This window comes from Oenanthe melanoleuca, chromosome 8 (assembly GCF_029582105.1).
Source record: "Oenanthe melanoleuca isolate GR-GAL-2019-014 chromosome 8, OMel1.0, whole genome shotgun sequence".
Classification (NCBI taxonomy): Eukaryota; Metazoa; Chordata; class Aves; order Passeriformes; family Muscicapidae; genus Oenanthe; species Oenanthe melanoleuca.
The window spans coordinates 4,421,023-4,445,734 of NC_079342.1; the positions used below are offsets into that span (position 1 = coordinate 4,421,023).

Here is a 24,712-nt window from a genome sequence, read left to right on the forward strand (position 1 = left end):
CCTATCATTCCCCAGTGCCTGCCCCATGGGTGTCACTGGGACTAAGCAGAGCTAAGGGCACCTATCCTGGGTGGAAAAGAATGGTCAAAGGATTCTGATGGAGGATCCTGGCAGGGCAGGCAGTGGTCTCTGCTCTTCAAGGGGAAGGTCCTGCAGGCCCACATCAGCTCTTGGTAAGAGCCTGGAGAGAGTCAACCACTGAGACTCCCCTACCTTTGGCACGGGCTTCGAGGCAGTCCAAACAAGCTAATTAAATCCTGCTCTGCTTAATCAGAGCCATTGAGCACCAGTCAGAAGAAATTAATCCCGTGTTTTATTAGATGCTGTTTGAAGTCGTGTTTGGCACCTCGTCCTTGGTTCTCATCTCCTTCTGGGGAAGGAAGAAGGACATCTGTGGGGAAGAGCGAGGGTGCAGCAGATGGCAGCGGGGATGATTCAGGGGCTTGAGGAAGGAGCTGCGACTCCAGCGGCATCCCTGGGCGGGGGGAACTAGACACCTCTCCCTGCATCCCACAGCCTACCCCTCCCCACGGCTGAGAGTCTGCGAGCCAGGCAGGCATCCCAAAAATACATGTTCCTCCGCATTGCATGCTAATGGCTCTGCTCAAGAGGTCCCACCGCAATTAAAGCACAAGGAGCATTAATATGCAATGTGGAGAGGCCACTCTTCCCACAGCTACTCCCTCCCAAACCTGTCCTTCCTGCTGCACATCCCTGCCCACTGGGAGCCTGCCCACGGGGATCCCACAGCAGTCCCAGCGGAGCTGCTGGCAGTGTGCAGTAAATTTGAGCCTTCCCTTTGCTGTGCCCAGGGGATGCTGCCTTTTCCCCTTGGCACCCAGCACCTTCTCCTGCCTTGGGGCTCAGCGGAGCAGGATCTGTTGGGTACCCACCAGGTGGGTGCCATGCAACGTAGCCCTGGAACAGGAGACACCCTGACAGCTGGGAGAAATCTACAGGCAGGTGTTTAAAACAACCAGCTGGGTGATGGTTTGGGGTTTTTAATGACTTCTGGTGCTTTAATTGCTGCAACCCAAGAAAAACTCCTGACGAAGAGAAAGTCTGGCCAAGTAAGGTAGCCCACAGGTCACCCTCCATGCCTTGGGAGCACTGGGTAGCCTTGGTACATCCTCCTGCGACTCGGCTAGATGAAGCTGCTCGCTTTGGGTGTGGGGATTTATTTTTTCTTAAATGTCCTGTCATAACTTGTGTTAAAACTTTGCAGAGCCACTTAATTGCATTCTGTGGTGGTGATAATATGAAGTGAGTCTCCCTTCTGATCTTTAGCTAAGTTGGTCCAAAGCACCAGCTTATAATTTGCTCTAATCATCGGGTCGCGGAAGATGCGAAGGCAGGGCCGGTGCCCGGTGAATTCACACGGGCTGGGAGTTTCTGCCCTTGCTGTGCCAGCGTTTGGCAGCTGGCAGGTTGGGCTCTGCCACCCTGGGATGGCAATATTGATCATTTCTTTTGGTGCCACTTTGGGAAGTTTTTCATCACTGCTCTTGGCCATTTCCTCTAGAAAAAAGCTGGGAACCACAGCTGTCCGGAAGAGAGGAGGGAAAGCCAAGGTGGTTTCCTGTCTCCCTTCTCGGGCTCCTCTCTCCTCTGAGCATCTCTGAAGCATCCTCCACTCGGATCTGGAGATCTGGAACCAGACTGCTGAAGACACCTGGAGAGGAAGGGATCCTGTCTCCCATCTCTTGCTTCATGTCCCAAACTACTCCACGGGTTGGGAAGAGGAAATGTCTGGGTTCTGCCTACTCACCTATCCCAGAAAATCATCGAGTTAGAGGAAAACAAGCTCCCGATGAACAGAAGCAGGGCAGGGCAATATTCTGGGCACAGAGAGGCCCTTTTGCTGCCCATCATTCCAGTGGTATTAGTGCTTTCCACCTCCACGCAGGAGGTACAGGATATCACGGTATTATTTTTAACCAGGGATATTTAGTGAACTTCTCACGTGCTGCTGGAGGGTCAGATTTATCCCATAGCCTCAGTCCCAGGGGACACTCCCAGTTATTTTTGAACCCATCCGAGGAGCAGAGGGATGCAAAAGCTCGGGAGACACAAAGTCTGTGCCTGTCCCTCCGGTTTGTGCCGGTCTCTGCCTTGTCATCGCCACTGTCACTCCAGCCGCCACCATAAAACCCAAAACTTGGGCGAATCCCCAGGCTTTTCCTTTTCTGCTGAGACGATCTCGGACGCCCGCAGGTTTTGATCCTTTTCGACCTACCGCATGGCAACATTTTTCTCCCCGCCTCCCCCCCCACTCCCCAGTTCAATCTAAACCTCAGTTTAAACTGTGAAGCGAGTTTGGCCCTGCTCAGGCAGGTCCTGGTGGCCGTGAACATTCCCACGGGCGCCGCAGCGCCGCCGCCGCCGCGGGAGTCCCTCCCACGGCCCGCGGCTCCCCACGCCGCCGCCCGAGCCTCCCTGCGCTCGCACGCTGCATCCCCCGGGCTCTCGGTGGGTAACTCCGCACACAGCCCCAGCCGAGCGCGCAGCCGCCCGCCCGGCTGCTTTTTGTTCAGCCGCTCACTTCGGAGTAGAGGTGAGGCCAGGGTAGGGGGAATGAGCTGTTTGAAGCCCTGATTTTTGTGATGCTCCAACATCTGTCCCCATGGGCGCTGCCGCCCGAGGTCGGCACCGATGGTTAGTTTGGTGGGCACACGCACAAACGGGTGTTGGTGGGGGGTGGGACGCAAACCCTGACTTCTAAATTAGAGATGCCCTGGGACACAAGCCTGGCCTTGCCCAAGCACCCGGAGAGAGGCAGAAGGACTCCCCACAGCCCACCCTGCGCGACCCCCACCCAGCCCGGCGGGGGTGGCTTTCCCCGCGTGTTTTTAAGGTCAGCCGAGCGAACAAGACCCGTGACTCGAGCTGGCAGCCAGGACAGGCTGGCCCCGGGCTCCCCTCAGGGCTCCGCGCAGCCGGGCGCGCCTGGCTCCGAGTGACCGCCGGCAGCGCGGGGTCGGGGTGCACGGCGCCGGGCGGGACCCGCCGGGGCCGGTCCGGAGGAGAAAGCGACGTGCCCAGTCGCCGGCCGCCTCCCTTCTTCCCTCTCTGTGTCCCTGCCTCCCGCCGGGTCCGTCCCGCCCGGCGCCGCGGAGCGGCAGCGCCCGCCCGCCCTCACGGCCGCTCCCCCGCGCCCCCCCGACGGGCGGTTTCAAGTCCCCCCTTCCGAGGTCTCCGCGGCGTCGGCCAATCAGCGCGCGCTGCGCGCCGCGGCCCGCCGCCTTAAAGGGCCCGCGCGCCCGCGCGGCGCTGGGGAAGCGGCGCCGCCCGCGGGCCGAGCCGGGCGCGCTCTAGGACCGCGCGCCGCCGCCGCCCGCCCTCCCTGCCCGCCGCGGGAGGCCGCCCGCCGCCTCCGGAGCGGGGCGTGGCGCGGGAAGGCCCCGCCCCCGCCGGACGGTGATTGGCGGCAGCGGGCGCCCGTCGGCGGCGGGGGCGGCGCCCGGCGCGGCCACGTTCGGGTGCGCGGCCAGCGGCGCGTTGGGCGCAGCGAGCGGCGGCGGGCGCGGGGCGATGGGGGCGCGGCGGCGGCCGGCGCTCTGACAGCCCCCGGCGCTCCCTCGGCGGCGGGCGCAGCGGCTCCGGCGGCAGCGGCGGCTCTCGGCGGCCGCCCCCCTCCTGCTCGGCGCGGACCATGTTCGCCAAAGGGAAGGGCTCGGCGGTGCCCTCGGACGGGCAGGCGCGGGAGAAGTAAGAGCGGCGGCGGCGTTGGCGGGGGGAGCGGGGCGGCGGTGGCGGCGGGCGGCTTTGTGCGGGGCGGGAGCGGGGCTGCTCTCCGTGCTCCTCCGACCCGCCGCTCGGCTGTTGCAGGCTGGCGCTGTACGTCTACGAGTACCTGCTGCACGTCGGCGCCCAGAAGTCTGCGCAGACCTTCCTGTCCGAGGTGAGCCCCGCCGCCCCCCGCGCCCTTTGTGCGCCGCCGCACGCCCGCCCTCCATCTTGCGCGGGGCGGCGGCGGCGCCGGGGGGTCGCCGCGCGTGGGGGCCCACGCCCACCCGCGACCACCCCCCACCCACACCGCCCCCCCTCCCGACCCACCCCCCTCCGCCTTCCTCTTGCCCGCAGATCCGGTGGGAGAAGAACATCACGCTGGGCGAGCCCCCCGGCTTCCTGCACTCCTGGTGGTGGTAAGTGCGGGGGTGTCCCGTCGCGGGTGGGGGGGTGCAGCCCCGGTAGTGGCGTGAGTCAGCAGCGGCGGCGAGCCCCGAACCGCCCCGGCTCCCGCTCCCCGCGGGCGTCGAGGCGCGGCGGAGCCACCCCCGGCCCCGCGGGAGCGGCGGGCAGGGCTCCCGCTGGAGAGCTGCCGGGCCAGCCGCAGGCACCGGGCTGTGCCCGGGGGAGCAGGGCTGGGCGGCTGCGAGGCTGCGAGAAGTCCCTGAAGTCTCACGGGGGTGTTATCCCTCCGAGGTGTTGCTGCTTAAAGGCTACTTTTGCTTCCTTAAGCGCCCAGCATCCCCGCTCCTGTCGGTCGGGTCCGAGCGATGTGACGCTGGGATGCACGGCTGGATCCAGCTGCGGTCCCATCCCAGCCGTGGGATGCACAGCTGGATCCAGCTGCGCTCCCATCCCAGCCCTGGGCCCCGTGGGGTGGGAAGCCGCTCACCTGCGCTGACCTGGGTGCCGGATCCCTGATGAGTAACTGCTCTTCCCCCGTCTCTCCCTGCCGTGCAGCGTGTTTTGGGACCTGTACTGCGCAGCTCCCGAAAGGCGAGACACTTGTGAACATTCGAGTGAAGCCAAAGCCTTTCATGACTACGTGAGTAACAAGTTTCTAATCCTCGCGGTAATTACGGCGTTGGGGAGCTCCGGCGCACCGGGAGCCAACCTGACATAACCGACTGGCAAAAAGCGTGGGGTTTTTTTAACCAGCAATGTTCTGATTTGACTGAGCAGTATTTTATAATGTTGCAATTATGTAAATGAGCTGAGATACTTATCTTGAGCACTTAGAGGCATTCGGGCTAGCGGTAGAATTAAGAAGTTTTGCATAGCAGTGGACAACAAAGCGTTTTTAGAGGGTCGATGGTGAGGTATTTCATGCTGAGGACACTGTGATGGTGAGATGTTTCATGCTGAGGACACCTCGCAGGGTGGGCGGGGGTTGGCTTTTGGTGGGGAGGAGAAGGGGAAATTCCCCAAACCGCTGTAGAATGCCCCAGTTAATATCTCCCTGCCTTTGGCAAGGATGGAGGCTTCCTTGGTTTCCTTGAGTCCTCCCTTGATCCCAGCAAGGGAGAGCTGCTGTCTTGTTGAAGCTGGTTTTGCAGACCCCCGTTGGTTGCTTGTTGTGCGTCTTGTCTCTCCACGGTTCGGGTTGCTCTCTGCAGAGGTGGCAGTGTGACCCAGGGATGGATGTTTTTGGGGTGGCATGCTTGAGTCTGAGGTGTGTCCCAGAGAGCCCCTCTTGGCAGGGGTGCCTGGCATGTCTGCCCCAGTAGGCGATGGCTGGGCTGCCCACTCCAGTCCCGCACCCGCAGCCTCGGGAGGAATTTGCATCAAAGGATTAGTCACCTGGCTGCGGGCTTGGACCCCAGTCAAGTGCGTTTAAACCTCGTAGCAGGAGCTGGTTTTGTCTGCTCTGGGGAGACTATGGTATGGAAACCATTTTTCCTCCCTTCCCAAGTTTCTCGTTGCCTCGACATGCCTGGCTTGGGATGTGTGAGGGTTTGCTGGCGAGCAGTGCTGGGCGAGCGTCTCGGGGACCTCCACAGCGTCTCACACCCTGGCACTGGGCACAGTGCTCACCCTGGGGCACAGGCAGTGCCAGAGAGGCTTGGCTGGCTGCTGAGCTGCCTCTTGTCTCTTCCCACCCCACTGGGTCATGGGAGAAGCGTGTCTGGGTATTTGCTAGGTGGAGTTTGTCTGTCTGTCCATTCCTGCGGCCGCTGTCTGCATTGCTTGTTTTCACTGAGTTGGATTAAGATGGTGAACTCCTGAACCAAGGGTCAGAGCTGACAACCAGCAGCACATCTACCAGTTGTTGGCTTCTGCTCGCTTCCTGGATGTTTGGGGGCAAACTGTGGGGGTTTTAGGAGCCCAGATGGAACAGTGGGCTCATCAGGAGGAAAGCAAAGGTAGAACTTTGGACAGCAGAGCCACAGGTGAAGGTGACATTAGCAAGCAAGACATGTAATGCTCCATCCAGAGCAGCCTCCTCATCGTGTCTGAGGATTTAGTGTATTTAGAGAAATTAATCTTTTTTTAGCTTGGTAATAATTCTAACAATAGGCCTGAGTGCATTAGATGATTCGCATAAACTTCTTTAATACACATTGCTTTAAGCTTACAGTAAATAGACACAATCCTGATTGTTTTTAATTCTCGGTGTAATGCAGTTTTGTAACAGCCCCAAGTGCTTTACCTTTTGGGTGACTCCTAAGAAGATTTTCACTCCCCTGTGCCTTGGCTTGGTGGCTCTGGTTTGGTTTCCCCAGACATATTTTGGCCCCGAGACAGTGCTTGAGCTTCTCTGTGGTGTGGCTGGTGACGGATGCCCACGGTACAGTCCCTCTCTGAGGAGTGGTGGTTTCCTGGCACAGAGTGTACTTTGCAGGGCGAGGGACCTGCCTGGCCAAAACTTAAATATTGACCAAAGAGCCAAATGATAACCGTGGGAGTGTGAATAGAGCCTTGTTTCTTTTCAGCTTCTGGGCCAGGCTCCTGGTACCAATGAGTGTGGTGGACAAAAACCCACCCCAAAAGCCAGTGACCCATCAGTGGTGCGTGACAGCTAAAATGGGATATGAGCCCCAAATGGGGCTGGATCAGTGAGTCATGGATTGCTTCATGTGGTGGTTGTGGTTAAAAATATCCCGGTCTAAGTCTTGCCCCAGGTTGGTAGAGCATTGTATTTACACTTGCCCAGCAATGAGCAAACTCCATGTGTCCTGCTTGGTGTTTGCCCAGTATAGGGTGCATGTTAACCCAGAGACTGTGCTGCTGTAAGGACAGAAAGAAGGGATGCTTTGGGAGCCTGGCATGTCACCTTTCCAAACCCAGCACTGGAGGGATTCTTGCCTGGGAGACAAATATTTGGGAAGGGGGGAGCAGTTCTTGTTACCAGGGTGCTGATGGTGGGATTTGCATGGTGTGTCATTTCCACTTCATTTTCTGGCATAACTGTATGAAAACTATTAGGAGTTTCTATTCTACTATTACGACAAATTGCCAGTTTCCCCCTCCAGTTTCGAGTATTTAAATCTTCAGCAAGAAATTAAAGTGAGGAGAAATCCCACCGCTGTTTTTTTGAAAACTGGGGGTTCTTGCTCGCACTTGGAAATACTGCTTTTTACCTTTCCCCTAAGGTTTTTTGTCCCAAGCTGGGACAAAAGCCTGCTAGGACTTTGCTGGGAGAAGAGTGATGGGAGTGGGGATTCACCTGGCACAGGCAGGAGGAATCCTGCTCTGCTCTGCCCTTCCATCTCTGGCAGGTCTGTCTGTCTGTTAACGCAACTATCGAGTTGTGCTGGTTGGAGGGTCGTTACTCATCCTCTTCCACCTGTACCCAAAGAGTTTACCCAAGGTAACAGCCCCACGAGCACTCACCAACTCCTAAAACTCAACCAGTAGCCGTTGACTGAGGCTCCTCCAAGCCCCGTGGCGAGCATGGCAGCGCTCTGGCACGCTCCTGGAGCCGGCGAGTTGCAACGGGATCGCTCGTCGTGACAGGGGATTTCAGCCGCCGCGTTATCTGGGAATTGGCCGATGGCTGCTCGCAGTTGAGCATTTCAACGCCCTGAAAGCCAATACAATTTGAGTTAGCGGTGATGACTGCCAGTTTAAATACCGCAGTGAATTTCTGTCAAAGAGCTAATACACAGAAAGGGGAATTGCAGAAAACTTGATCACCAGAACCACTTCAGTCGATTTTGGCCTCGAGCTACAGAAAATGAACTTAAATCTAGTTGGCTGTTGCTACATACTTTTTTTGTGGTATTGCTCTGCCTGCACAGCCAGCTCATATCAATGTGCAGGAGAGAAAACTTGGGGTAGCTTTAGCTGATTAAGACTTTGGCTTCATCATTCCCTTACTCTGCTCCCCCAGTTTCTTCCTGAGAAGGACCTGAGCATTTGAAATGCTGTTTTCTTTGCAGCACAAGATCTGCGGGGCTGTGGCTTCAGCTTGCCATTAACGCAAAGCATTGATTTATTTGTTTTTGTTTTTAACTTTGGAAAGCTGCTGCAGTTCTTTCTGACTTGGGTCTGGAAGGATTCTCTACAGCAGTGGGGGTGGTTGCTGCTGAAATGCAGCGGTTGATGTGGGAAAAGATGGTGTGTTTGGAACTCCTGTCCTCCTGTCTTGACTGGGGACACCCAGGGCTCCTCTTTTTTCCCCCATCTGAAACAGTTCCCCTTAGATTGAGATCTCAGGTTTCTGAAGCTCCTATGGATGGATGGATGGATGGATGGATGGATGGATGGATGGAGAATCCAGGCTTGCTGAAGTTACTGTGCTCAGTGGGAACCAGGTGAAGCCCAAGAGGCTGGAAGGACTTTGGCCTGCTGGCTGTACAGACTGGGGATGTCCCAGGGGTGGTTCTTTCATGCTGAATCTGCCCATCACTTCCCATCCAGGTGTGAGTCAGGCACCCCATCCCAGCATCACTGCCTAGGCATTCTTGAGCTGCAGCAGAGCATTTCCTTGTCACAGCACCATCTTCTCCCCAGGGTGTGTGGCCAGCTCATGGTGTGGTGCACTGGCAGGTGACATGGCCTTGTGGGACCCCTGGGAAGTGATGCCCTTCATGCATGAAGGGTTTGGTGTGGCTGTCTCCTCTCCCATGTCAGGCTCTTCTTGTTCCAGGACCAGTGAAGGTTGTAAGACCTTGTTGAAGGCACCCATTGCTTTGAGGGTGGGACCAGCAGGTGTGAGAGTGTTGATCCAGGAGTACCTTTGTGGTGGTTGTGGTGGTCCATGAGAACTTCTGTTGTGTGTAGGAGAAGAGGTGTTTTTGGGGCAGGGTTAGTGCAAGGACAGGGGTTGGGAGCAGCTTTGTGTGGTCACTGTGAGCCCCCACAGGCATTGCCTGAGCCCTGGGCACGTGGCTCAGCAGTGGCACACACAGCTCTGCCCTGTTTCCATGCAGGACTGTGCTCTGGGATCCATCCAGCTCCACGCTGCAGGGACAGGGCTCCCTGGTAGGTAACCAGAGAGGAGTTTCCTTCAGGAGTGGCAGGCTGCCAGGAGCAGCTGCAAAACTCCACATCACTTAAAAAAAAAATTGCAGCAATAATAAATAAATCCAAATATTCCCTCTCCTGGCAGTGCTGGGCTCAGCCTTCCCTCCCAGTTCAGGGTACTGGTGAGCCTGGGTGTCCTTTAAAGCCCGAACTTGCTGGAGTACCATGCAGAGACGGATTAGCTTAATATTATACTTTAAACAACATTGGCTGTTGTGGGCAGAGCAACCTCCACTGCCACACTTCCTGCTGCCCAGCAGCAGGACCAGGGCCTTTCAGAGCAGCACCTTTCCACGGGTGATGCTCGTGGAGAAGGCTCCATTGTGAAACCGGAGGTCAGAGCCCAGAGCTTATGTCTTAGTCTTTGACTGGGGAGCCTAAATATTTATCCTGTTCTGTCCCTAATGAAAACAAATTGTCAACAGTTGTTCAGTAACTGACTAAATTAAAATCTGTAATTAGTCAATTAGATTAAAGAGTTGGCACAACCTGATTGTATCATGCTGGTTAGGTTATTAAGAGAAAGGGTGTGATTTTTAATTACTGAATGCTAATTTTGACGGTTTCAAATAGAAACAGACGTTCCCCCCCTCCACCCCACCCCAAGTGCCTCTGCAAAAGTAAGGCAGGGGATGGATTTTATATCAACAAATGGTGCGAACATGCAAAGTTTCTCTGGCTCCAGTCCGGGAGGGGGTTCTCCAAAAAAGCCAGGAGCGGGATGGGAGGAGAGGAATGATTTCTTCCATCCTGCCTGAGGATGGGAGAGCAAGTGGGGGTTTGTGCCACAGGTGGGGACCCCTGCATGGCTGGGTGCTGGGGTCTGACCACTGCCCACGGAGGTCCTGCCCTGCTGCCGCATCCCAGTGTGCGTGGGTCAGCTAGCCCTCGCTTTGCACAAACCCTTGTGCAGCGATGAGCCAGATTGGAATATTTTTTCCTTTCCCTGCTTTTTTTTTTTTTTTTTAATAGTATCTTTTTAATCCCCCTCCCCCCTGGTGCTTGAGAGGGGCCAGCTTCCAGTGGCAGGCAGAGCCCGCAGCGGGGAGGAGGAGGAGGAGGAGGAAGGCCTTGCGTGGCGAGCGCGGCAGCCCAGCGCCATCCCATTGTTTGCCCCGGCAGCCACGTGGGCGAGCGCGGTGAGGCCGGCGAGGGGACCCGCGGCGGGGAGCGCTGCCCCGGCAGATGCTGGGCTCGGGCGAGCACAAAGCAGCCCTGCCCTCCCTGCCTTCGGGGTCCCTCTGCAGGAACAAAGAGGGCCAGGGGCCGTGCCGTGCTGTGCCGTGCCGGGCGAGCCGTGGCCGGCACGGGCGCTCCTGTCCGGCGGGCAGCAGGGAGGTGTTAGGTCAGGACGCCGTCTGTTGGGTACGAGTGGGACTTTCCTGTCCTCCTGATCATTTCCTTCCTTACCTTGGAAACTTGGATTTTCTCCTGCCTTTTGTTCCCTATTTTTCTCTTGTGAAGCTGTCCCTGGTTCTATTGGAAACAGCTGCTGGAGCTGGTCCTGGGGAGCGGGCGGGGGGCTCTGGCTGATTCTCGTCTCTTGCCGCTCACGCCCTCGCAGCAGAGCTGGCACCACCAGAATGGCACTGCCGGAATGGCATCACCAGAATGGCACCTGGCTGTGCCAGCCCTCCCCGCTGGGGAGCTGCTGCAGCCCTGTTTGCTCCTGGTTTTCCTTAGGAGCAGAGGGGATGGCAGAGGGAGAGCAGTGCAGCGCTCGCAGCACCTTGTGTCCAGCCTGGCTGGTGCTGGGATCTGCCCTGCCCTGCCCGCAGGACAGAATGGGCTGATCCCCATGAGCATCACACTCCTGCCTTGCCAGCATCCCACTCATGGTCAGGGAGGCCTCCTAAATTCTGCTGAGGCTTCTGCTCAGCCCATGGGCATGTTCCTCCTTATTTCCCAGAATCTTCTCCCTCTGAGTCCTCGTCCTGCAGATCCCTGGGGGAACACCAGAGCTGGGGTCTCAGTGGAGCAGAAACAGTGCTTTCCTCCAGGCTGGCAGGGAGCAAAAATGTCTCTGCAAGTAAACAAATACCTTACCTCTGCCTCGGTTTGGGGTTTAGGTTTTTTTTTTTTTAATTCTCTCAAAACTCCTGGTCGTGGCCACAAGTGCCAGGAGCTGTGTTCCAAGCTACAGCTGTGCAGTCAAGGGAGGAGTTCCAAAATATGGGATAGTTTCTGGGTGCTGCTTCCTGTGTGTGATGGGACCCCCCTGCCCACAAACCCACTGCCACCCCTTCTCATCCCCAGAGTGGTGACACCAGTCTCCTGTGCCAGTCAGGGCAAGAGGGGCTCCTGTGTAGCTTGGATAAGATTTGGGTTTGGATGGGGGCACAGGTCTGTGTGGTAAGACCAGCTTTTCTTTTGTGTTGGGTTTGTGCATTTAATGAATATATTTTTTTTTTTTAGTAAGAGGAGAAATGCTCACTCTCCTGCTTGAGCTTCATGTGGCATGCATGGGGACTGTTAGTATCAAAATTAAACAGAAAAAGAATGTATACATATGCAGTTATATCTGTGGAATATTCACTATTAAGATGTACAGATGGATAAAGGGGAATGTGCTTGTATATTTTAGAGTGGTGGGACAGAGCAGTGCTTTGTGCCCAGCCATCTAACACCCTCCCACTTGCCTTACTCTTCCTCCTCTGTGGCCTTTGCCACCACCACCAGTGGTTTTTAGCAAGGTGATTTCCACCTCTGTGTTCCCTGGGCTGGGTGGGAGCGTGTGTGGTCGGTCTGTCTGTCTGTCTGTCTGTCTGTCCATGTGTGAGGCTGTGCCTGCTGCCTTAAGATAAAGTCCAAAGGAAGACCTCTGGCTGTGTCTTGAGCTAACATTTTCTTTTTAATTTTTTTTTTCCTTAATGTTTCTGCATCAACCCTTAAACATTTGATCTGGTGCCTCTCCTCCTGGGGTGCGGCAGCTTTCTGTAGTGAAAATGAGCTCTCACCACCCCTCCTGCCTGCCTCAAACAGGGTCTGGAGTGGGGGGGGGTTTCCTTCCCATTTTCCCTGGATTTGGGCTGGTGTTTTTTACAATGTCTCAAGGCTGAGCTCGCACCTATAATTGGAATTTTTTGGCTACAAACTGAAGCAGGGGGATGTACTGCATCAGCTCTGACTTGCTGGTGAGCATGACCTGCCCAACACAGCTGGGGTGCTGGCATCCCATGGCATTCCCAGCAGGTACAACAGCCCACAGCCAGTCTTTCCTACCTGATAGAGATTTCCTTCTGTGTCCCAGTCCTGTCCCAGGTTCCACCTACACAGCTGTTATTGTACCTGGGTCACCTGGTCCAGCACTGACTGGTGCCCACCACGGCAAGTGGCTGGCTGGCATCTCCTTCCTTCCAGAACAGACTTGCTGCGAGGGTGTCCCAAGCCTTGGCTTTGCTTATTTACCCATTTCTAGTAACTGTAAGGTGGGAAATGCCCCTCTGTCACCCAGTGGCATTGCCCAGCTGTCTCCCCAGGCTGGTGGCCTCTTCCTGCCACAGGCAGCGTTTTTAGCTCAGCCTTGAGGTTGGTTGTTTGGGGTTGTGTTTTTTGCCTTTTTTTTTTTTTTTTTTTTTTTTTTTTTTTTTTTTTTAAGTGAAAAAAAGGCAGGGCAGGCTGAGCAAGGGGGCAGGGCACTTCCTTGAAGCACCCTGGTTTGGGGTGGGCAGATAAGGGTGCTGCGTCACACTTGGCTCCTCTGCCCTGCCAAGCCCAGCAGAGCATCCTCCTTGCCCTCCTGCCCTGCCCAGCCCTCCCTGGGTGCTCATCCTGTTTTTTTGGGGGAAGCCCCATTGGGTAAGGCAGCCTCTAGTGCAGAAGCTGCTTGAGCCCTTCTCACAGCAGGAAGAAGGGGCAAGTGCTTTTCTCCCCCTTTCTGCCAGAGAGCTGTGCAGCTGATGGGGTGTAAATCACACCCAGCCTCCCTGTGCCCATCTGCTGGCAGAATGGTAGGGGGGCAGCTTGGGGGAGTCTCCATCACAGCTTCAGCCCTGCTCCTGTGTCCCTCTAGCTCTGGGGGAGTGCCAGCTCCTCCCTGAGGAACAGAACCTGGGTCTGTTTGCCTGTTAGTGCTGGAAACACTTTGGCTGTTGGGGTTTTCCTGTGCAAGGTGTGAACCAGGAGGTGGGTCTGGTTTTGTGAGACCCTGTTGGCGTCTGGTTTGGGGCAGGGACAGCTTTGAAATGCTTGGTCTCATCAGGGGGTCTTTTGGCAGGGATGTGCTTTGTGAGATATAGCTGGGGATGGAGGTGGGAGCTCACAAGGAAGCAAACACTGCTTCATAGTGCATATGGGTCCCTTTAGCCCAGCTCAAGCGCAGTTTTCCATGGAAACCCCAAAACAGATGGTTTTGTTTTATCCTGGGTATTACAGCACCAATAACACCCAGGTGCTTCACACCTTTGCCAGTCTCTGCTGGAGAGAAGGTCCAGGCTGAGGCTCCCAGGGCTCATTTCATCATTAAAAGCAGATTTACTTGCTTGTCCCAGAGCCCTTCAGGGTGTTGTGGCACGTCCTGACAGCTTGTCTGTCCTTACCTGCAGTCATCAAGGAGTTTTCAACATGACTTATATAAAGCCTTTGTACTTGGATTGTTCCACCGTGCTGCACAATGGCTTCTTTGTCATCCTGCCAGCTAATTAATTTTAACTTTTACCGTTGCTCCAGCGCGGTGCATCGTCCGCCTGGTCCGTTTGAAGCTTCCCCCCCAACCTTAAGTGTTTTCCAAACAGTTTGACTTGTTGCTGCTGAGCACTGGAGAAACCAGCTGGCCCCACTGGTGCTCATCTTCTGGAGAAGGAGTTGCCCTCACACTGCTGTGGGAGCTGGTGGAGGAAAAACCATTAGGAGGCTCAGGTTTTCTCCAGTGGCTTGTTTCTCCTGGCTGGCAGCTGAAAGTTCCCACAGAGAACATCCTCTGATGAAAATAACAGCCATTGGCACCACGAGGATCTCTCAGCCAGGGGTGAAAGCTTTGGCTGCGTGTTCAGGACAAAACCCCTTGTGTCTGGAGATGTCTGAGCATGGGGTACATGATGATGGTGATTTCTGGAGGGTTGTGCTCTGGAAACTGGGTGCTTTTCACTTGCATCCTGTGAGCAAACATTTCCAGCACAGCATTCCTGGTGTAGCAGGTTCATAGGGGAACTGAGCATCTCCTTAGAGCTGCCTGCAGAAGGACCAGGAGAGATGTGACCCCAGCTGGGTGTCCCAGCCCTTGGGTATTGTGTTTTCTGGGTAGGAGGGGTGGAGATGGCCACATGCATAAACATCAGCTGAGCATGCAGCTGTGGGGTTTGTGTGAGCAGTGCTGTGGCAGGGGGAGTTCCTCTCTGCTTGGGATGGGGATGGTGGCAGGTCAGGGAATATGGAATTGCTGCCTTTGTGTTTAATCTGGTTATAAGGATGGCTATTAGAGATAATGAATTTTGCCTGTCCCCACTGTTGTAATACAAGAACCCAACTGTCTTTCAACACGGCGAAGGTCACTCCTCTTTATTTCTGGTTGTAAATATTGCTGGTTACAGATGTTTGGGGTTGATGGACATGACTAATTAAGTTTCTCCTGTCAGCTGGTTGGCAGGGTGCAGGGGTGCTGGCATGGAGGTGAGGTCAGAGGGCAGGATCACAGCCAGGCAGCAATACCAGCAGCCACTTAGCGTGGTGTAAGCTCATCTCACTGCAGCCCCTCAGTGGGAGCAAGGCTGGATTTGCACTGAGCCTTGCCCCTCTCTTCATTATGAATTTGGAGCAGGCTGGTGGGAAGATGATGGCTTTGGGGAGCAAGTTTCCATTTTGCAGCTCCCATTTGAGGGGAATCCAGCATGAATTGCTGTCTCCAGCCTGACCTGAGGGTGGGAAGAAGGGTGTAAAAACCCTTCTAATTTTTGCCATCGAGCGAGTATCTTCTACACCAGCACCAGCAGAGGCTTTTTCCTTCCCAAAGAGACTTTAACATGGAAACACCGGTGTGCTGGCCAGCAGAGCCAGTACCCCACACCGAATTAGCCCCAGGAGGGGCTGGGGGCCCCTTTCTTGGGGGCGTGGGGCCGGTGCTCGCCGTGGAGCAGGAGCCGTCCGCGTGCGCTGCCTGCGCGCCTGGAACGCAGCACGTGCTGCTGTGCTCCCGCTCCCCCCGCGCGCCTGATTTATGCCGCTCCACATTTTCTCCTCCTTTCCATGCCTCTTTCTCCTCTCCCTCTTTTTTTTTTTTTTTTTTTTTTTTTTTTCCTTCCTTGTGCTGCCTGTGCGTTGCCTTGCTCCTTTTTTTCTTTCCCCCGCCTTATTGCTCACAGGCCTCACTCTTAACCCAGCAAGCTGCAAGATTTAGGGCTCCCTGCCTGATGTGCATTCTGAGTGGGATTTTATCCTCCCAGAGGAAGGAACCGTGATCCCCATCACCCCACTGGGACATGATCCCTTGCATGTGGAAGGGGCTGTTAATATTGTGCTTCATGGCCGCAGAGCACAAGTGGTGTATCCCCGTTCTGGATGCTCCTGGCCATGGATTGCAGCAGCGCTGGTGGGGTGGCCACGGGTGCCCATGGCCTCCATCCCGACGTCTGTGCGCCGGCCATCTGTCCCCTCCTGTGCGGCGCCGGGCTGCCGGCTGCTTGCCGAGGCATCAGGGCTTGCCCAGTGTCTGCGAGGCCACCAGAGGAAAAAAAACACAAAGGAAAAAAAGTTCCATTTTTGCTTTGTTTGCCCCCATTTCATATGCATAACCTGACTTTTTGTTGCCTTTTGAGGAGGGAGAAAGGGGGGGGCTTTTTTTTTTTTTTTGGCCTTTTTTTTCCCCCCCTCCCCTGCTGCCTTGCCAGGCGCATCAAAAGTTTGCTGGGTCTTGCGTGCGTGTGCGGATGCTGAATAATTTTATTAGCTGCCTGGAAGGGAGCCAGCGCAGCGTGCACCGCGCAGGAGGTGGCTGCTGGGGCGCCTTCCCTCTGCTTCCCCTTCCCAGCTGCCCCCCTTCGCCTCTGCTGGTCTCCTGTGGGTTGCATCATCAGTGTTACCCCTTCTTTTTATTTTTGTATGTATTTCTTAGGGAGGTTTTTTTTCAGGTTTTTTTTTTTTTTTCTTTTTTTTTTTTTGCTCCTTAAAGGGTTAAAACCGATGGGGAAGTTCAGCTAGCACTTGCAAGATATGGTTGCCTTAGCAACAGGCCTCCTAATCTGGTAGGTGACCTGAGAGACTGTGGAAGATGCAGGGGTTGGTTTGGCATTTCATTATTTCATGAGGCTGCGGCTCTCCAGCTGGTTCCCTTCCCAGCACCGCCACCGCCGCTGCTCCCCCCGCTGCCGCCCCCGGCATTCCTTGGCAAAGCCCCGGAGGGGCCGGCAGCACTGTCCCCTCCCTGGGCCACGGTGGGTCCTGGGAGCTCGTGCTCAGAAAGGGGAGAGGGCTTCCCGCAGCCCGGGTGATGATTATTCGACTTTAGGATTGTAAAGATGGTTTCCTACCTTGCCTTTCTTCCTTTGAAAGGATTTGACATAGTGGCCCCAGAGAAAATAATCCAGAGCTGAAGGTGTGCTCATTGGCACTTTAGACCCTGTGTTTTGGGGTCTGTGAGGCTCTAGTAACAAGCGGATGGGGCATGAACAGGGAAGCACAGTGGTTGGAAAAGGCGATGGAGTTGAGATGCAGCATCCAGCCAGCGTTTTGGGGAAGGTTGGTGGGCTTTAGGAGGAGTATGGCAGCATTTTTCTGGCAACTTTAGGCTCTTATGGGCTCACTGGGGCCAAGTGGCACAACCGGCACAGATGGATAGACCAAGACCTGAGCATTTCAATGCCACAGCCATGTCCACCTTATTTTCTTTTTCTTGGAAACATCCTTAAGTTGGCGTTTCCCAGTGCTGTCCCTTTTCCCGTGCTGTAGTGAGCACCCCAGGCAAAGCACTGGTGATCACCCACTTGTCCTTGCAGGGGTGGAGACATCTAAATCCAGAAACTTCATTGCAAAACTTGCCTGCCTGATCTGGTCTCTCTAAATCTCTGTGCACCTTTGGATGGAGACTCAAACTTGTGCCTGCACAGTCCCACATGGGATTCAAATGGATGCTGGTCACACCCGACAGTGCCCAGCAGCACAGAACTGTTGCATCCTGATCCAAATCATCATGGAGCTCTTTGCCAGGATGGCCAAGCCGCTCTCTGTGCCCAAATTCCCCCTTGCTGGATGCTGAGTGGTTATGGAGTGTGGCTCTGCCCTTGGCACCCTGAGGGAAGGAAGGTGTCCAGAGGGCTGGGGCCAAGCTCCCTCTGGGTACCCACGGAATAAAAGGGCCGGGATAGCGCCAGGGGCATCCCATTCCCGCAGATCCCAGCGTGCAGACCTCTTTTGTTTTTTCCCCCTCCCACTGCTCCACGGCGGCGGTGGCAGCTGCCTGCGGACGCGGGGAGAGCCGCCTTTGTTTACCCGCCTCTCCGGCAGAGCGAGGGCGGGGATGCTCTTGGATCGAGGTGCTGATCTGTCATCTCCAGGTTTTATGCATCCCCAGACAAGAAATCAGCAGTGCAAAGCACAGACTTTTTGTTACTTATCGCTGAGCTCTGTGCAGAGCGCGGCTGCTGAAAGCAATCTGGTGTCTGCGATGCCCAGATTTATGGTTTCCCAGCCTCGTTTGAGGTGTTGGCTTCCAGTGGGAAGTAGAAAACCTGGTTTGAGCCATCGGAGTAGGAAGAGAGGACTATGGTGTGCAGTGACACTGGAGCCCAGGTCTGATGCCCAAGCTGGCAAATGATCCCCAAGCCTGTCATCACCCTGGGTGGGACAGCATCTCCCTTGCTCCATCTTATCGGGTGGAGAAAGGAGGACCAATGTCCCAGGGAGCTGAAACAGCTCTGCTTTCCCTCTGGGTGTTCTGCACACAGGGCTTGGGTGGCAGAGGCAAAGCCTGGAGGGAGGCAAAGGGAGGAAATCCAGGCGAGCCAGCAGAATCCCTAGAAAGCAGTTTTGTTTTTTTTTATCACTTCATCCCTTTTTTTCCCCCCCTATCTCTGCTTCGTGAGGCTTTCTAGGATTTGTCCCTCCCGACGGGGATTTCGGGCGGTCAGCCGGGTCCCCAGGCACGGACAGACGGACAGGCTGCCACTCAGCCAGTGCGCACCGTGCTCCGCTGCCAGGGGCTCCAGCACAGGGTTATACATGTTACGTTTTTTTTTTTGTTTTTTTTTTTAAAAATCAAAATTCCACGGGAAAATATATTTTAAAAAAAAAAAAAAGCCGTCTCCCCCCCCCCCCCCCCACCCCCCGCCTCCGCCCTGCCGAGAAGCAGCTCTGCGATGGCGGCTGGAAAGCGAAGCCGTAAGTGTTGCGCGTGCCATCTGCCGCGCTTGGATCGCCGAGCGGCTGGAGCGCGCCGAGAGAGGGTCCCCCCGCCCCGAGTTCTCCCATCTGGGCTCCTCCAGGCCGGTTTGAAACCCACGCTGGCGTGCTGGAGCTTCATCCCGTGCTGCTTGGAGGTGTCCCGTGGATGAGGGTCCCCAGCAGGATGCGCGCCTCTCCCTCTGTGGGTCATCCGAGGGTGAAGGTGGTTGTGGGGTGGGATGTGGAAGGGAATGGGCGGGTTTTGGTGGGTTTAGGCATCTGCAGCTCTGCTGGCTGCCTGAGTTGGAAGCACCTGCTGGCACAGTAGCATAGGGTTCTTCTCACAGGGACCTCTCGGGTGTTTGCTGTCATGGGAGCAGCTCAGCAGGACACATCTGGTCCTCCCGAGGGGGGTACCAAAGGAAAACTCCTTCCCCAGTAAGGAAAAAGTATATGCTGTCTCTGAAAATAAAGAAATGTGTCTGTTTGTGGGTTTACTGTGGGAACATCTCTGGGTTCCCACACGAGTTCCTCTGCTGGCTCTTCAGCTGGAGCCACCAGAGCAGTTGGGTTTCTCTCTGCTTTGTGGTTTTTTGAGGCTTCTCAGTGGGTCACACCAGCAGATAGAGATGGGATACAGAGGGACCCCAGGCTTTGTCCCTCCAAAGGTGACCATGTCCTCAGCAGCTGTGCCTGGGGCTCGTGCTGGGTTGTGGATGGTTGGTTTGTTCAGGGAATAGCCAAGGATGGGTGATACCCATCCTGTAAGATCAGTTTTGTCTCTAAGGACAGCAACTGTGGAGCCCTGAGCTACCCCTTGGCTTGGCTCCACCAACAGCAGTTTTGGTCTGTGAATGTTTGTCACACATGCCATATATATGGGGTATATTTATATGTATGATTTGCTGGTTGGGATTAAACCACATTAAGTACCATATATCTTATTCACACCTCTGCCCCAGTAGGGTGGGAGGAGAATGGGGGGCAGGAGAAGAGAGTAAAACCCATGGATTATGATAAGAGTAGCTTATTAATTGAAATAAAACATAATAATAGGAATGAAAAGGGACATGATAGAGAGAAGTAAAGCATAAAACAGATAACTGATGCACTATATAATTCCTCACCACCCACTGACTAATGCCCACCCTGTTCCTGAGCTTCCTGGCCAAATTCCCCCAGTTTATGGGGGAACATGGACATGACATTCTGTGGTATGGAGTATCCCTTTGGCCAGTTTGTGTCAGCTCTCCTGGCCATTCTCCCTCATGGTTTCTTGTGCACCTCCTCACTGGCAGAACATGGGAAGCTGAAAAGTCCTTGACTTGGAGTAAGCACTACTTAGCAACAGCAAAAACACCAGTGTGTTATCAACGTTGTTCTCATACTGAATCCATAACACAGCACTGTACCAGCTACTAGGAAGAAAATTAACTCCATCCCAGCCAAAACCAGGACAATGTAATTTTATTTTTTTTTTTTATATTAGAGAATGTTTGTGTTTAGAACTTGGGAACTTGGAGAGGATGCCTGGTGCTTTCCCCCCTCCCTTCCCATGCAAAAGTTGCTCCTCTCCTGCTGATAGAAAAGGCAGTGGTGGCGTGAGTGGGTTGAGCTTGTGGAGAAGTAATAATGCTCTCCAAACAAAACCAGAGGGCTTGTGAGGAGAAATGGGAAGCTGAGGGAGGGCAGAAATGTCTGGGGAAGGTTCCTGAGGAGGGGGCTACAGAAGGCTCTTGGTCTTGCTGGACTTTGGGACAGGTGGAAGGATCCAAACTCAGTGTTTTCCCACAGCTGTTCCCAGGTGGTGACCATGGTCACAGCTTCACAGGTGCCACTTTCAAGTGCTGGGTGCCCCCCCAAAGCCACTCTGTCACTTCTCAGCTGGACAGGGGACAAAAAACACCACAAAAGTCTCATGGGTTGGAAAAGGACAGGGAAGCATCACTCACCAGCTACCATCCCAGGCAAAACTGACTCAACTTGAGTAAAAATTGATTTAATTTATTGCCCATCAAATCAGAAAATGATAATGAGAAATACAAACTAAATCTTAAAACACATTCCCCCTATCTCTCCTTTCTTTCTGGGCCCAGCTTCACTCCTGGTTTTCGCTCCCTCCTTCCTGCCAGCAGTGAAGAGGGACAGGGGAGGGGGCTGTGGTCGGTTCATCACAGTTGTCTCTGCTGTTCCTTCCTCCTCAGGGAGAGGACTCCTCCCACTCTTCCCTGCTCCAGCATGGGGTTCCTCCCACAGGAGACAGTCCTCCACAGAATCTTCAACATGAGTCTTTCCCCTGGGCTGCAGTTCTTCCCAAATGTTCCAGTGTGAGTCCCTTCCATGGGGTCACAGCCTCTTTTGGGCATCCTCTGCTCCAGCCTGCAGTTCCCCATGGGCTGCAGGTGGATCTCAGCTCCACCATGGAGTTCCAGGGGCTGCCTCACCATGGTCTGCACCACAGGCTCAGGGCAGTCTCTGCTAAGGGAGCATCTCCTCCTCCTCCTTCCCCACTGACCTTGGGGTCTGCAGGGCTACTGCTTTCATGTTCTCACTCCTCTCTTCTCTGTCTGCAGTTGCTCCTGCACAATAAGTTTTCTCACTTCTTAAATACATTGTTCTAGAGCCCAGGATGTTGCAGGTAGCTCAAAGTGCTGCACTTTGGTGGCTACCCCTGAGCCCAGCGTTCAGAAATTCATTAATTGGGCTGGAACAATTATTTTTGGCTTTTGCAGAGGGGAAGGCTATAAATAATCACCCTGCGAGCTTGTGCGGTGACTTTGCAGCCTCTGTGTGTGGGGGGGGGTTGTGTTGGTTTTTTTGGTTTTTTTTTTCCTTGCTGCTGTCTGACTGGCTTTTTCTTGGCGGCCGAGAGTGGGAGACTTATCTGCAGAAAATGCCATTTGAGTTGATTAAAGAAACTCCTGCCATTGGCCCGAAGTGCCAAACTTTCTGCAGAAACGGTTGCGCTTTCTGAGAAACCGCCCCGGGGAGCTGCTGGGTGCTGGGGACAGGGAGGAGGGGAGGAGGACAGGAGGAAAGCTTCCCCAGGCTCAGGGAAGGGAAACAAAGCACAAGACAAAGGATGCTGGGGGAATCTTAGCAATGTGGGCTTGCCAGGCAGAGGGGCAGTGGTGTGGTGGGCATGCTTCTCAAAATTCACACAGCGCTTCTGTGCTTGCACTGCTCCACCAGCAGCAGCTTGCACTGCTCTCACACTCAGGGGTTTTGGTCCTTGGGGAGCACGGTTTCAGCCAGAGACTGATCCATGGGTGAAAGCCTCTGCATTCCAGCACCTATCCCTCAATCTCACCCATGCAATACCCTTGGGAGCCAAACCACAACAGCCTTAGCAGAAGCAAACAGCATCTAGTACACCTTCTTTTGTAAGCCCTCTGTCACATCTAAAATAAATTTGCATGTAAATTGACAGGCTGATGTTAATGTCTCCTGGCTATAGAGCACTGAAGGCCCAGGCTTCCCTTGTAGGTGGGCATGTGGCATCACCCCCACACTTGCTGGGCGCTGGTGTGGTGGCACAGAGTCGTTCCAGGGTGGAGGTGGCAGAGGCATGGGGTGGCTGCTTGCAGGGAAGCAGAAGCTTAGTATTTCCTTTAAAAAAAACCCAAAACACAGCTGGTTTTTGAAAGGATTGAGACTAACTGACAGGCTGGTGGTGAGAATGGTCAACACAGGACAGCAAGCTGGGTTTTCTTATAGGGATGCTGCTCTGTGCCAGGCTGCTGGTCTCCCAGGGCCCATGCAATGCCCTGGGTTTGCAGGAGCACATCCCTCATCTCTTTCCTTGCTTGGCAGCAATTAAAACACATTCCCATCATTGGTAAGGGTTGCCAAAGACAACAGCCACGAGTCAGTGATGTCTTGTAGAGTGTCACTTTGGCCAGAGCACCCCTTGGTGCCTGGCTTTGGGGAGCACTGCTGGAGCTGGAGCCAGTGTGAGGATCTGTTAGGAGCATTTCGGGAAAGGCTGCCTGGAGCAGAGCATCTCCCGAGCAGTCTCGCCGTGGCAGCTTTCCTTCGTCATCCATTATTTATTTGATCCTCTGCAAAACAAATTCGCTCCTCGGCACTGATTCTGATGACGGTGCTCATTTTACAAAAGAGGTAAAAGGAGCTGGTTTTGTTCCCAGTCTGAAAGATTTGAACAAAAAAGGTGTTTCCTGCCGTCTTCTCTCCTGTATCAATGAGATAAATCTGCAGAGTTTTCGAGCGGTGGTGAAAATTTTGGAATCTCAAGTAGCAGAACGTCAAGCAGTGCTTTCCCTGTTGATCATCCCCATCTTTCCTGGACCTCCGAGGGTGTTTGCTGTGGCAGGATCAGGAGAGCCAAGATGCTCAGCTCATCTCATAGCTCACAGCTGAAGGTTTCTTGAGGGCATGGCTGTGTGTCCAGGGAAAGTGAGTGTCAGGGGTGCACCCTGTTGGAGGGCAGCTCTGCTCTGTGGGTGCACAGAAGAGTATATGCCTGGGGCTTGGAGCCAGTGGGGTGGTTTCAGAGGGTGTTTGGGGATGTCCTCAGTCACACCAGTGGCCAACAAGGAATGGTGGGCTGAGTGCTGGGCTGGGAAGTTCGGAGGGCGGGGATGGCGCGTCGGAGCCGCGTTCGTCAGGATGGAAATAACTGTCAGCCCCATTCAATCTGTCGCCTTGTTCCCAGGGGACAATTGCAAAACAGGATTACTGGTACTTAAAAATTCATAGAAAACGTTTCTTATCACAACGTCATAATTGTTATGACTCAGAAGAGTAGAATTGCCATTTTCCTGTGCCTTTTTTCCCCCCCTTCACTTTTGTTGCATACCGAGTCCCTTGCTGCAGCTGCGGGATCATCAGGAAGGGGGGGAAAAAAAAGCCAAAAAAAAACAAACCAGGGGCAATGCTTTATTTTATGCTAACTGCTGCATTTGACTTGAAAATGATGTCCCAGTGGGTCTGGTGGTCAGCGTATTACGGCGTGATGGATGGCTGTCAGAGCAGCAGTGGCTGGCAGATTGCGATGGGTGGAGGAGAACAGATGCCCGGTGACTTCAGGGGCTTTAGCAGAGCCCAGGACTGAAGAGTGGAAAACAAAAGCAGATGGGAGAGCTCTGCCTGGGCTAACTATTCTTCTCTGGCCACGTGTCGGGGAGGGAAGCTGGTCGGGCAGCCGTGTCCCTTCTGTGCTGTTCCTCTGCGGGGAGCTGGGCTGCCCTGGGTGAACCCCACTTGACCTGGGCTCTGAGCCTACGTGCAGACCATCACTGCAGAGCTCCAAAGGGCAGCCTTTTACCCCTGTGAAAGAGCAGCTTGCTCTCCATTTGATGGTTCTTGTTAACCCTTGGCCCTGCTGATGGATCCGAGGCAAGGCCTGGGCAGGCTCTGGGGGTTGCTCTTTCAGAGGGTGTCTGCTGGTGTATTTTGTGCTCTGCACAGTCTTTGGAGTTGGGCAGGACCCTGTGAGTCTGAGTGGTGCTGATGGAAGGAGGTGAAAGGAGAACAGTGAGCCTTTCCTGGCAAGAGCCTCAATAAAACCTTTTGCAGCCCCCCCATATGCTCCCTGTCTCTCCTGCAAACTTTCCTATGCTTCTGCCCCTTCAAAGTGTTTAGAAAAGAACCTGCTTTGCCCCATTTTGCTTCTCACATCTGTATTTCCTCATCTTTTACCCCTTCACTCTCTTCTTACCCCTCTAGTCCATCCAAACTTGGGCAGGTGGCTGCTGCCTTCCCAGCTGGTGTTTGCTGGGGATTGCAGGGTTAATGGTGAAATTAAATTTCACTGCTGTTTTTAAATTAATTGAATCATCAGCGTGGGTAACGGGAAACAGTGGTATCATAATGTATTTGATATGGGTCTTTAAGTCAGCATTTGCTGTGAGATCTGGAGCACTAGATCTTGGTGGAAGCGATGGCTTACTGATATATTGCAGTTATGGCCACAGTACAAAGGCTCCTGCTATGTCTTAAAGCGTTCAGGTCATGAAGTTGAGTTGGTTTATGATATGGCTGTTTTCAGAGCCTGCTTCCCACGGTGCTCCTCGATCATACTGGGGAAAACCCTGCAGCTGGCAGGAGCCAGCAGTGCTCCCAGTTTGTGCCTCTGAGCTGACACTGCACGTCTGTGAAGATGCCCTTTTGGGTGACACGGGAGCATTGGGGTTTTGCTCCTAGGAGTCTCAAAGTTTTTTTTCGCTGGAGGAAGCAGACACAG

General features: G+C 54.5%; 1 protein-coding gene across 2 annotated transcripts in view; it reads left to right on the forward strand.

The window, feature by feature from the left end:
- Positions 1 to 3,539: 3,539 nt before the first annotated feature.
- The window catches only part of SSBP3 (single stranded DNA binding protein 3), a 53,896-nt gene continuing 32,723 nt past the window's right edge, over positions 3,540 to 24,712 (forward strand). The window contains exons 1-4 of one of the 2 annotated variants that reach the window (XM_056497612.1): positions 3,540 to 3,708; positions 3,829 to 3,901; positions 4,084 to 4,145; positions 4,690 to 4,774. In XM_056497612.1, the coding sequence (XP_056353587.1) occupies positions 3,653 to 3,708; positions 3,829 to 3,901; positions 4,084 to 4,145; positions 4,690 to 4,774 (276 nt within the window). In that variant the 5' untranslated portion in view covers positions 3,540 to 3,652. The remainder of the gene's footprint in view (positions 3,709 to 3,828; positions 3,902 to 4,083; positions 4,146 to 4,689; positions 4,775 to 24,712) is intronic. The other variant, XM_056497613.1, reaches the window with a different exon arrangement.